The sequence below is a fragment of the Lactuca sativa genome, chromosome 5 (assembly GCF_002870075.4).
Source record: "Lactuca sativa cultivar Salinas chromosome 5, Lsat_Salinas_v11, whole genome shotgun sequence".
NCBI classification, from domain to species: domain Eukaryota; kingdom Viridiplantae; phylum Streptophyta; class Magnoliopsida; order Asterales; family Asteraceae; genus Lactuca; species Lactuca sativa.
This window is the reverse complement of record NC_056627.2, coordinates 182,997,142-183,009,745: the sequence shown is the minus strand read 5'-3', so window position 1 is coordinate 183,009,745 and position 12,604 is coordinate 182,997,142. Positions and strand designations below refer to the sequence as shown.

The 12,604-nt window shown below is 34.9% G+C and overlaps 1 protein-coding gene across 1 annotated transcript; it reads right to left on the bottom strand.

Annotated features, from left to right (window-relative positions):
• Positions 1-538: 538 nt before the first annotated feature.
• Positions 539-3,002, bottom strand: LOC111897261 (laccase-17). Its single transcript, XM_023893221.3, has 6 exons — positions 2,865-3,002; positions 2,641-2,792; positions 2,278-2,522; positions 2,029-2,157; positions 943-1,893; positions 539-840 (listed from the first exon to the last, which is right to left on the bottom strand). The coding sequence occupies exons 1-6, from the start codon at positions 2,952-2,954 to the stop codon at positions 710-712; spliced, it is 1,698 nt and encodes a 565-aa protein (XP_023748989.2). The 5' UTR covers positions 2,955-3,002; the 3' UTR covers positions 539-709.
• Positions 3,003-12,604: the final 9,602 nt, after the last annotated feature.

Sequence of the window (12,604 nt, the reverse complement as noted above, 5' to 3'; positions counted from 1 at the left end):
CTATGCATGATATATATTTTGTAATAGTTAATTATATTTGTTTCTTCTTGTCGTTAACAAATTATAGTATTTTTTGTGCATGTGCCTCTTTTACATATATGACAGGTTGTATGTTGCTAACTTAGCATCACCTTAGTTAATTAGTTATCGGAATCTTTGAAAGTACAAAAGGTTATATAACTTGGTATTGGTTAACATTTCTAGGTGGAACCGTGTAATTTAATTTTTACCAGACGTCGATAGTTATTGTTGTCACTTAATTACACCTTATCGAAAACGGTTCTACTAGAAGCAATGTGTCATGTAGGTTTTAACAAATGCGGTGGTTTTATAATGGGCTCCCATTCGTCGACTTTGCATTTGGCACGCTTGTGATGTAATGTACTTCATTCTAGCCAAGTCATATGATCATTATGGATGTAGTAGTAGTGAACGAAATGTTTTGCATAGATTTTCTAGTGTCCAAAATGCTTAGAATAACATTTGTAACTCTACTTTTATATTCTTATCAACCCAAGATGAAAAAACAATCAATTCATACGCAAGAAATTGTTAGATTTTATTCAATGATGTACCTCCTCACATGAATTTAGTCAATCACTCACTATAACACATTCCGATGTTAAGTTGTAGAAAAACAATATATTCACATCCCTCAAACTTGAATTGTTGAAAAAAATTGATTGAAATGTTCCAAGCAACGGAAGCTTTAACATTTTGGAAGATCAGCCGGTGGAGGTAAGAGCTTTTGGTTAGGTAGTTCTCCATCCAAGACGAGCCATGCCATCTTCAAACCCCAACCGGTATGAACTTCCAAATGACAATGCATGAACCACACCCCTGGACAATATATAAGAAGAAGAATATATCAATGACAAACTAAAATAAATCATATATGCACCACAAGAAACCAAACTGAAATTACATGCATGAGTAACAAACCTGGGTTGTCCGCTAGAAATCGTATAGCAACCCACCCACCAGAAGGCACACCAACCGTGTTTCTTTCGATAGGGTCCACAAGATTGAAGTTCTTAGGGTCCTTCTTAGGATCGTAGTTTCCAAACCCTTGACCAACAACAAAGAAATTGAAGCCATGGAGATGAAGAGGGTGGCTTTCGGCACCAAGAATGCTGGTATCTTGCATGACCAACTCCACACTAGTATTGAAAGGAAGAACCATGAGCTTTGTACCATTGCTCACAAAGGTGTTATTTGGAGGAGTTCCGGTATAATTAAACCAATGCACTGGGTTGATAGGGAAATAAGGACTATAAACACCCTTCGATTTATTAAAGAAGTGGGACTGGAGAAGGGCAACACTTGGTTGTACGAATGACACATTATTTATGGATGCAGCGAATCTAGCCCCGTTCGGTCCTTGGCAAGTTCTATTTTGCGCACAAGGGGCCGTCCCAAGTCCTACTGTGAAAAATAAATGTTTGTCGATCTTCTGTGGGACATTAGCAGGAAATTTAGAGTTTGCCAAGCTTCGAAGTCTATTTGAAAACTTTGACACGAATGAAGTGTCATTTAAAGATGGTAATGTTGGTGTAAAGAGTGGAAGATTTTTCATCGGAACAGGTGACTCATATTCGAGAATACCAGCAACTGTGGAATTGTCAAAGGTTCCTTGACCCGTTACATATGGTCTAGCAGACATGAGAAAGTTGGCACCGGGAAATTTGGATTTGGTTTTAAGGAGGACGTTGGTGGTTTGACCAGGAGCTAGTATAAGCGTTTCAGTTTTGAAAGGTTTTACATAAATGGCATCAGCCTCAACAACGGTGAGGGTGTGGTTTGCTATGCTAAAAAAGAGTTCATCATTGAGTGCTGCGTTGATCAGTCGAAGGAGGTACGTCTTCCCGGTTTTTACCTTCAGCTTGAATGTGTCTGCAGATTTCATGAGCATTCTCATTCAGTCATGGTTTCTTTCAATACATATGTATACACGTATTCTATATATATAAATATGTATTCCAGGGGTGTACGTACGTACGTATGTAACAAAGGCTAGAAATACGGTACCTTTAGCAGAGCAATTGTACAAAGGTCCGGGAAGCCCATTGAAGGTATAGGCATCGGAAACATTTGGACCCCCACCGGTTTGTGTTGCTTGCGAAATTATAGCCTCTGGATCAGTATTGAACCACTCTCCTGTAGACATACAAAATTGTAATTACTCTCATGCATGCAAAACTGATGTAATTAAGTACAACATAGCTACAAGCTTAGAGATTAAAAGATTCAACAAAGTATATATGTACGTAGTTTTACCAAAGATGATGGGAACTTCTTTATAGGGCTTGGTAAAAGGGTAGGGGACATTAAGCTTTGGCAGAATGATGAGAGGACCATAAACACTTGCTCGTAACCATGATATATGTGCATGCCAAAACAATGTTCCTCTTTGTCCAATAACAGTGTAGTTGTACACATAACTCTGGCCAGTTTGTATGGGGCATTGAGTTATGTATGCTGGCCCATCGGCCCATCCACTCCGAAGTTGTCTAATACCATGCCTGTGTATATAGCATGCATGCATCAGAATCATATATAGTACGATGAGATTGTATTTAAAGTAATAATAATACGTTATAGAGCGTTAGAAAATACAAAATGTACAGCTCTTAATTATACCAATGGATTGTAATGTTACTGGAGACATGGTTAGTAACTTTTATAAGAAGCCGATCACCCTCTCGAGCGACAATACGTGGACCTGGAAATTTTCCATTGACCGTAACCATGCTTTTTGTGTGGCACAGTCGTGTCACGTTTTGCAGCTCGATCTGCATGAAAAAATAGATCAACTTGTTGGACTACAAATTAAAATGATAAGCATCATATGTAATGAGACATACGTTAAACTCATAGCTCCTGGTAGTTCCACCAATTGTATACAAAGGAAGCAGTGAAGTTATTGCTAACAATGACAAGAAAATTCCACCCATATCTTTGTGTCTGTCTTTCGTTGAAGATTATGAAAGCTGTTGCTACAGCATGAACCCTGCTATGATATCTGAACATATATATAGGTTGATGTCTAAGGATGATTTTGGCAGAGTCAACAACTCATTCTATTGCATCACCAACCGTTGTTCAAATGCAACTTTAGAGTGCTATCAAAGAGATCATATCCATCTGTCCTTTCAAAACCTTTCCTTTGTCGTAAGGACTAGGTCCCAGTATTTAATATAACACACTACTTTATTTGATCAAATTGTTAGAAAAAACATAGTTTCAAAACTACCTACTAGAAAACTTGAAAAGCTGACAATACGTAATTAACATTACCTGTTATATCGAAATAAATAAATGGGGGTGGGTGGGGGGGGGGGGGGGGGGGGGGGGGGGGTTTAATGTGTTCCTTGCTGCCGGAAAAATTAGCAAATTAATACAACAAACAATAACAAGAAATCATTCAAATAAATCAATTAAAGTGGCACATATAAAGTATTTACATATACACAAATTACAATTAGGTGAATTCGATTATCTATCAACTAGTAAAAAAGTACACATTTCTTTCACACAATCTTTTCTTACACATGCGTGTGCCCATATTGTACCTGATACATATTAAAAGTGTAGGGGCGTTTTTATGGCTCCAATTTCATCCCATGACTTGAATTTTTTTTTTTTTTTTTTTTTTTTTTTTTTTTTTTTTGTTTTTAAAATAAGGGTATGAATAGGGGAAATGACACAAATGTCCTCTAAAGTTTTTATGCTTGTTCGATTCAGTCCCTAAAGTTTTTGTCGGGCTTAATGTATCCATAAACTAAGATACAACTTGTTCTTTTAGTCTCTGTTAACCTGACCATTTAGATAATAAAAAACCCACATTGTATCCATATAAAGCCAAAAAAATAAGTTTGGGGATCAAATGTTTATGCCACAAGATCAAAGTGATTTGGGAGAAGAATGAAAGATAGTAACCCATTCGATTTCTTGTGTGTCTTCGTGTGTACGGGCATCCCGCAACAAAATCGATTTTATTAGCTCTTCATAAAGACGATTCACACTCAATCCGTACCAGAAATTAATCGTTTCTCTTCTTTCCGTCTTCACCCTCGATCGTCACACACACTCACTGAAGATCACATCTCTCTTCTCCTTCTAATCGATTTTCAATCGCAGCCCCATTCCACTCTTTTCTTTGATTCCATTTTAGTTATTCAAGGAATTGACCCCTTCCTTCCTTCTTTTCTGTTCAAAATCGCACAAGCTACCTCTCATTCTCCCTCTGAGTTGGAGGTTTGATGGATGCGAGGTTAGAAGGATGTGTGGGTTTGATGAGGTTCACATAGAAAACGAGAGTTAATCTTATTTTTCTTCAATTTGCAGGTGATTGGTTATGGTGGGTGACTGGTAGTTTTTGTGGGTTATGGGTGCTCCGGTGGTGGCTGATTTCACGAGACAAAGGGGAGGAATAAGGGTGGTTGGATTGAACTGTTATGATATTGATTTGATGGTTATTAAGGTGGGTTATGGTGGCTGTAATGGTTGAATAAAATGTTGATGAGCAGTTAGTTAAGGTAGGGCGGCGGGTTAACGGAGGAGGTTGTGAGGAATGTGGAATAAGGGTGGTATTGGATGGAGATGAAGGTGAGACTAGCATGTGTTCCCCGAATTTCCTTAATAGGGGCACAATGTGAGTTTTTTTTTTTTTTTTTTTTTTGTCTAAATGGTCATTGTCGCATGGTGAACCGGCTATTACAGATTGACCGGGACTAAAAGAGCAGGTCGTATCCTAGTTTAGAGACCCATAAAACCCGGCAAAAACTTTAGGGACTGAATCAACCAATCCTACAAACTTCGTAGGACATTTCTGTCAATTCCTCATACGAATAATCTAAAAGTAAATTCAAATCATATCCAAATTAACCAAATTACAATGCACTTACATCTATTTTACAATTAGGTTTTTAAGAACTGAAATGTTTTTTAAAATATATAAATTGAATATTAGTTAAAACCAAGGTTGTGGAAATCGGGATTAATCGTGGATTAATCGCTTGGAATTCTCCAACTGACGAGAATTAAGGGTGCTTAACGAAAATTAGGGATTAATCAGTTTGGCAGGATTAATCGGTCTAGCGGGATTAATCGGTTAACAAAAGTGAAAAAAAAAAGTTCAAAAAATAAACTTTTTTTTACTCCAAAATTTTCAAATTTTCAGAATTAAGTAAACCAAAATATTCATATTTTCATCTTTTTAAATTTTCAAATTAGAAATTTTCTTGTTTTCTAATTTTGAAGTACTTGTTTTTCTTAACATATATTAATCTTTGATTAATTGTAATATTTTATTACCAATCTATGTCCACAATTAATCCCCGCCAAGATTGATTAATCCATTAACCATGTCGAGTGGCGAGCTACTGTCAAGCGATTTTAACAACCTTGGTCAACACTATATAAAAAACATACAGTTTATTTGTAAATTAAAATTTACAGACAGATACAAAGAAAAACAATTTTAATTTAATATTTTATAGTTAAAAAACTATTGAAAAAAATAAACATCAATGAAATTTATTTGGTTTAGTAAATTAATAATCAATTAAAAATATAGATTGAAAATTAAAAATATGGATTAATAAATAATAAATAGTTCTGCTTTTTTTTTTTTGGAGTATTCAGTTGTGCTTTATAGACCTAAATCTGAAAGATAAAATAATAATTTGATTTTGTTGAAAACCAATCCAAAAATCTAAATATATGAACCAATGTCCAATCCAAATTGTTGAATTGGACATTTTGTTTTTATCCAAATGTCGAATAACTCTAATTAAAAGAAGAGTAAATTACACGAACAACCTTTGTGGTTTGCGGCAACTGGGAGCCTTAACATGGTGTGTCGAGATGTCCTTGGCCATGAATTTTAATGAGCCCATAGGGCATGTTGAGGTGCCTCAACACAGCGTGTTGACAGCTGGGAAGGAAACCCCAATTTTTAGGATGTTGCACCCTATTTAAAGGCCTTAAGTCCCCTTAACCAGCCTCCTTACCAGCCTCCCTTATTATATGAAACCCTAAATCGAGTTTTGAGCTTTCTTGGTGGTGTTTTTGAAGTTTTGACTGGATTATTGTGCTCGTTTGAAGGAGTTTAGGAGTTTGAAGGTGTGTATCTTGGAAGGAAGGTTTTAGATCTAGAATCTCACCACTTGTGGCAATCTCCTTGAGGTATCATGTTTTTTAGATCTCTGTATTCCATGTTTTGGTCCTTTTTGGGTGGTTGGAGAAATTTGGTCATTTTAAGGACTTGTCATTTCAAATCTGAGTTTGTCTTGGCCTTCTTATGCTTAAAGTTGTAAGCTTCATTTGAGGAATTGGACCTATGCATGCAATAAGTTCCTTTTTAAGCTTAAGAGCTTCTTTTAGGCATGCACAAACTTAATGTTGGCAACTTTACATGATTTTCTAGCTTAATTAGGTCATATATGTGTTTTGGGGCTTGGACTCATGAGTTAAGTGCTTATTGGATTAAGCCTTGTACTTTTAAGCTTTAGGGTTGGGTGTTAGACCCTTTTTGGTGATCCCTATGGGTAAAGTTGGAAACTTAACCCTTCTAAGTTTCAATTGGAGTCTGGATCTGAGGTTGGGAACTCTTGATGTTGAAGGAAACAGCTTAATATATTAAGTTGCTGGAGCTCGAGGAAACACGACGTGGTCAAAGGGAACCACGGTGTGTTGGGTCAACATGGGTCGTTGACCTTGACTTTTGACTTTCATTTTTGACCAAGTTTGACCTATAGGGGGTGTTGAGGCATTTGGAGTTGTATCTAAGGAATTGTTTCTATTTAGGGGTTTGGTAGAGATGATATTCAGAATCAAGACCTATTCAGCTATCGTTCAATATTCGAGGTAAGTTTCCTTACTGGTTTAGCGGGTCTAAGGCACCAAGGCCGACCCTCGTTTGGTTATGTTATTATACTTGTTGTTTGTATAATACTTGTATGTACTTTTATATGTATGTTTATTGGGCGGGGCCCGTTATGTGAGTTGGGCGGGGCCCGTATCTCACCATTATCTGAGTGTGGGTAGGGCACGTATCTTATTATTATCTGAGTATGGGTGAGGCCTATATCTCATTAGGTAGGGCCCGTTGTTCAAGTGTGGTCGGGGCTCGTATCTCATTATTATTCGAGTGTGGGTGGGGCCCGTATCTCATTTGGGCAGGGCCCATTATATGATATGTATGGTATGTGGTATTTTGGGAGACTCACTAAGTTTTGTGCTTATGGTTTTAGTTTATGTTTCAAGTACTTCCGGTTCCAAAGGGAAGAGCTTATGTTGACTGCATCGCACACACCATACGGATTCTGCTTATAGGACATACTCTGATTTTCATGATGTTTGACATATTGTTATATTGGGTTGTCTGAACCATGATTTGGAATATTGTATTTGCTTAAATCAAAATGAAATTTTGGGATCATAAATTTTTGGATGTTACAACAGCTACTGCCCACCATCACCAAATGGTCGTCGACCATCATAATTGGATCCCCGGCCACCATTACCTCCAACAGAAATCGTTTTCGTTGCCTTAGCTTTTTTCAGTGAGTGACCCCTTCTTCGTTCTTTTCCCACCACCACCAAAACTTACCCATACCATTTCATCACTCCTAGTGACCTCTTTTAGTGATACACACCATTAAAACTAGCGGAACATCAACGCAACTTGAAGCCCACAATATTTAATCGATGCATTCCTTTGATTTTTTACACCCTATTCGAAAGTCATTCCAGCATCGTTGTGAATCTGAGCTACCACCACAGAAGGTGTGGATGTAACTCCTACCGTGACATATTCCCCTAATGTTGGGTTATAAGGAAGAAGATGAAGATAAAGGGTCATGTTTTGATCATGGTGGATTTCATCATGGATTTTAGATGGTGATTGTAATAAACATTTTGTAAACTCTAGTATTTATGCTACAAGGGTATTTGACTATAGGGGTATTTTGGTTATTTAATAAATATTATAAGATCTCAAATCTAAACATTGTATCTTCTGAATAAAATTGTCAATAATTTTTTTTGGTGGTCTTAGAAGTGATTGGAATGAAGTTTATGTTGTTAGATATGGTGATGATGGCTGAAGATGGTAAAAGTGGAAAGAGTTGTTAAATGATGGACTGTTGTAAGCACATGTTGTGAAATCCTAGAGCTATGCAATGCATGGATGAAATTTGACTTAAAACATTGTCTTACATTGCTATTTTAGTGAAGGAAATTTACTTTACTATTACACGAGGTGTAGTGTTAAAGTATGTGACACAGTCATAGTAGGATTCTATAACTGAATATGGGAAACACGACATGTGGGAATTGTACACGACACGACGAAGAATGCGACCTGTGAAAAGCACGTATGTGAAATATAGACGTCAACTGAGAAAAACATATATAATGAAAGAAGGTTGGCTATTTTCTCATTCTTCGTCAAAATGCTCCAGAAACATATGGGACAAATTCTGAAGGATTTCGAGCAGGAAAAGGAGGGAAACAAGAGAAATCTAAAGGAGATGATCACCAAGCATTTAGATTAAAGATAATAATCTCCTTCTTTGGTTAAATTTTATCCTTGCGTGTTAAATTGAAGTGGGGCTCATGAACACTATAAATTTATATGATCATATATGTTGTGAAACTGGAATTATGAAGACGCATATATTAGTAAATATAATGTTTATGTTCTTATTATCTGTAATTCTTAGTTAATTCTTGAATCGAAATAGTTGGTGATGAACCCTATTTGTGAAAGGTTATAACATGATGATATAGAGCATACATCTTAATGAATGAAGACATGTGGATGAATTAATCATGGAGCATAATTAGATTGATGCACAAAATTATTGGTCATGGTATTAAGTCGTGCATAAATGACTTATACATTAAGCTAGAAGTACTTGAAATGGAGAATGGATGTCTATGGTAAGTTAATAGTGTTTATGTTATGTCTTAATAGATTAAGACATATATACAGCTAGCTTATGAGATGTAGATGTCTGGAGTTTTAATAAACATTATGACTTTTTGAAAATATTAAGTCAAGTTTATGAATAAATGGGTGATGCCTTAAGTTATAATATTCAAGATTTGTATGCCATTTTGAAAATATATGAAACGAGAACGGATATAAGACTACAAGAGTTGGAATCGCATACACCTAAAACATCTCAAGGTGAGTAAGCATACTTTTATTCCAGATAGTTGATATTTAGATATGTATTCATTAATCTATTATGTGACATACAATATGTTGGTTATTGAGAATCAATATTTTATGAGTTCAAAGATAATACAAATGTATATTGTTGAGAGCTATACTAATATGGTATATATGAGTATTAAAGAAAGTTTATGTTATATAAAGTAATAAGTTGGTTTAGCTAAGTTTATAGTTGAGTATAGTAATATTGATGTGTTAAATAGCTAGTATAGTTGTTTATTATTGTAGGCCAAAAGAAGTTGATATTGCGGTTTATTGTTGTGAGTTGCTATAATTGATATTGATGTATTAGCAAAAAGTTGTGAACTTGTGATTGAGTTAGCTAAATATAATTGAGATGTAGTGATTTAACAATTATAGTTGGATATAACGGCTATATCAATGATTGAACAGTTATAGCCGAATATAACTGAGAAGCGGTGATTCAACAATTTTAACTTAATATAATTTACATATTAGTGGTTGAATAGTTATACCCGGATATAATTGAAAAGTAGTGATTGGATATTTATAGCTAAACGTAACTAATATTGTAGTTAGTATACAGTTATAGTTGAATATAACTTAATAGAATAGATTGTATATCTTTGAATAGTTATAACTTACTATAAGTGAAATAGTCATTAATAGCTGAGAGTTGATATTAAGTATCGGTGAAAAGTTGTAGTTAAATATAACAATCAAATTCATTTAAGAGCTTAGATTTTATATAGTTGAATATAACTTATTTAGTTATTGTATATGTAGCGACCCAAACTTTCTATCATTTAGTTTAATGGGATTATCAGAGTTATTTCTAAAAATTTTGCGGAATTCTATTAACTCATAAAAACAAAAACATTTTATGTATCAGGTATAGCAATAGGTTTACAATATAAGCGTACATACAAGTAGGAACGACAATGAAATAATACCTAATCTAAGTTCTTGTGATCTAGTCTTCCCTTTAGGAACCATGACTACTACTACATGAACATAATGTGTCTGGTGAGTTATATTCTTTCTATTTTCATGTTCATTTATTCTTTCTATCTTTCATACTCTAATATTTCTTCTTTTCTTTTATTTCATACTCTAATTTCTAAATGCTTTTTCTCATGGTATAGATTGCGAATCTTTCTCATCTCATCACATCTATCTCTTTTCTTCAATCTCTTCTCATGCCTTAGCATTCTATTCTCTTATTCTCATACTTTATCCTCTACTATTCTTCTCCAATGGAACACATTTCTATTTCTCCTAATCATCTATCTCTTCTATCTTTCTTAGCTTCTTCTCGGGCTCATCCTTAATTCATTAAGTAGTTAGTCTTTATCCATGTCTAGTAACACATAGGTATTCTACAAAATACCATCATGTCTATACATAGATATATACACTATGATTATACGATTTACATACTAGACCTTATTTCATTTAGCCAAAAGCATTTTAAGTCTATTTTTCATATAAATCATAAATAGACATACTAGGCTGTTATTTTCCGACAAACACACCTTTATTTAGAAATATAAGTACTTGTGTGCTTACAAAATATATGAATAATCAATCATACCATTTTGCATAAAAATTGTACAAAAGAACATATATACATTTTTAAACTTGCTATTTGTAAAACAACTTATATACTAACATTTTATGACATGTAACGAACATAAAATCTCACAAACCTTTTATCTATGATTCCCATAATTTCTATCATTTCATCATGTCTCTTGTCAACATACAACTAAAATGATCATAACAACTTTGCAATAACTAAACAAATACACACAATATGATATGAACACAAAATAGCATCGAAACATTCACATAAGCAAGATAAGCATGTATCTTCCTCCAAAAACCATAAAAACATAAAATAGGGATATAAAGACTCACCCTTTATGTGACATCCCCAAAATCACGGCCAGAAAAGACCGATTTTGTTTATGCTTTATAAAAATCAGAGTACTTCATTTTATAAAAAGGTTGCGGAATTTGTTCCCAGAAAAACATGGTAAATACATTATTAAAACATTTTCGAAGAAACGTATTTATTTCATTTTAAAATGTTTGGGGTGTCATCGTTAATATCGAAACATAAGCATAAACAGAACTTACAATGATTTACACTAGTGATCTACATCTCTTTTAAATCTCTCAGTGTAATGTCACTTCACTTCGTCACCTGTGATATACATAAACTGAGTGGGTCATGTGGGGAAACCTGGTGAGTACATAGGGTTTTCAACCCACAATAATATAATTATTATGTTCAATCAAACAATCAACCCAATTACCCATCCCCATTATCTTCTTTACTCTTTAAGGATTTAACCTAAGAGTCATCTATCTAGCATTCGTTTATTCCCAAGTCCCTTACTTCCAGGGTTATAGGACTGGCACTAAATCCATAGCCGCCAATGTTCGTTCATAAAGCACTAATCCATAGCTGCTATAGTCTGTTCATCGGGTACTAAATCCATAGCTACCAGTCTTTATCTAATAGGTACTAAGTTCATAGCTACCAATGTTCAACAGGTACTAAGTCCATAGCTACCAATTCCTACAGGTACTAAATCCTTAGCTACCAGCGTCTAACTAAAGGTACTAAGTCCATAGCTACCAATTCCCAACAGGTACTAAATCCATAGCTACCAACGTCTAAAAGGTACTAAGTCCATAGCTACCGGTGTTTGTCCCATAGGCACTAAGTCTATAGCTGCCAATGTATACTCACGTCATCTTCTATCTCTCATCATTCATCTACCTATCTCATACCCAACATTTTCGTATATATAAGATACGTATACAGTTTAAGTCCTTTAAAACATGTATAAAACGTTCAACCAGCATAGACAGCAAGTATTCAGATAATATGCACACATAGCACGTAATTTATATAAAATACTTCATATCTATGTGTAAGATGAAAGGGACTATGCACTCACCTGGTAAGGTGGTGACTCGGCACTCGGACAGCTCTTCGTTACTTCTTAAAACAATTTTTCCTTGACCAAAACCTACTATTAATACCACTAGAGTTTAGTTTTAACGTTAATCGCGACTAATTAATAGTTTAGCTATTATTACTATTATATAAGTGTTAAATAACACTCAATACAACTCATAATAATAGCCCAAATAATTATTTTAAGGTCCTAATAATGTTACTATAATTAAATAAAAGCTATATTAAATATAGTATAGGCATAACTCACTTACAGCGGGTTTTTATTAAAAACCGGGTTTCGCTAGAGCAGCGTTTCCGAGCCGAAAGCTTTTCTTCTCGGAGCCATCGGGCGCTCCGGGGCTTTCTTCTTGTGATAGGGAGGTTCCCTAGACTTGGGAGGGGTTTAGGGAGGTTAGAGAGAA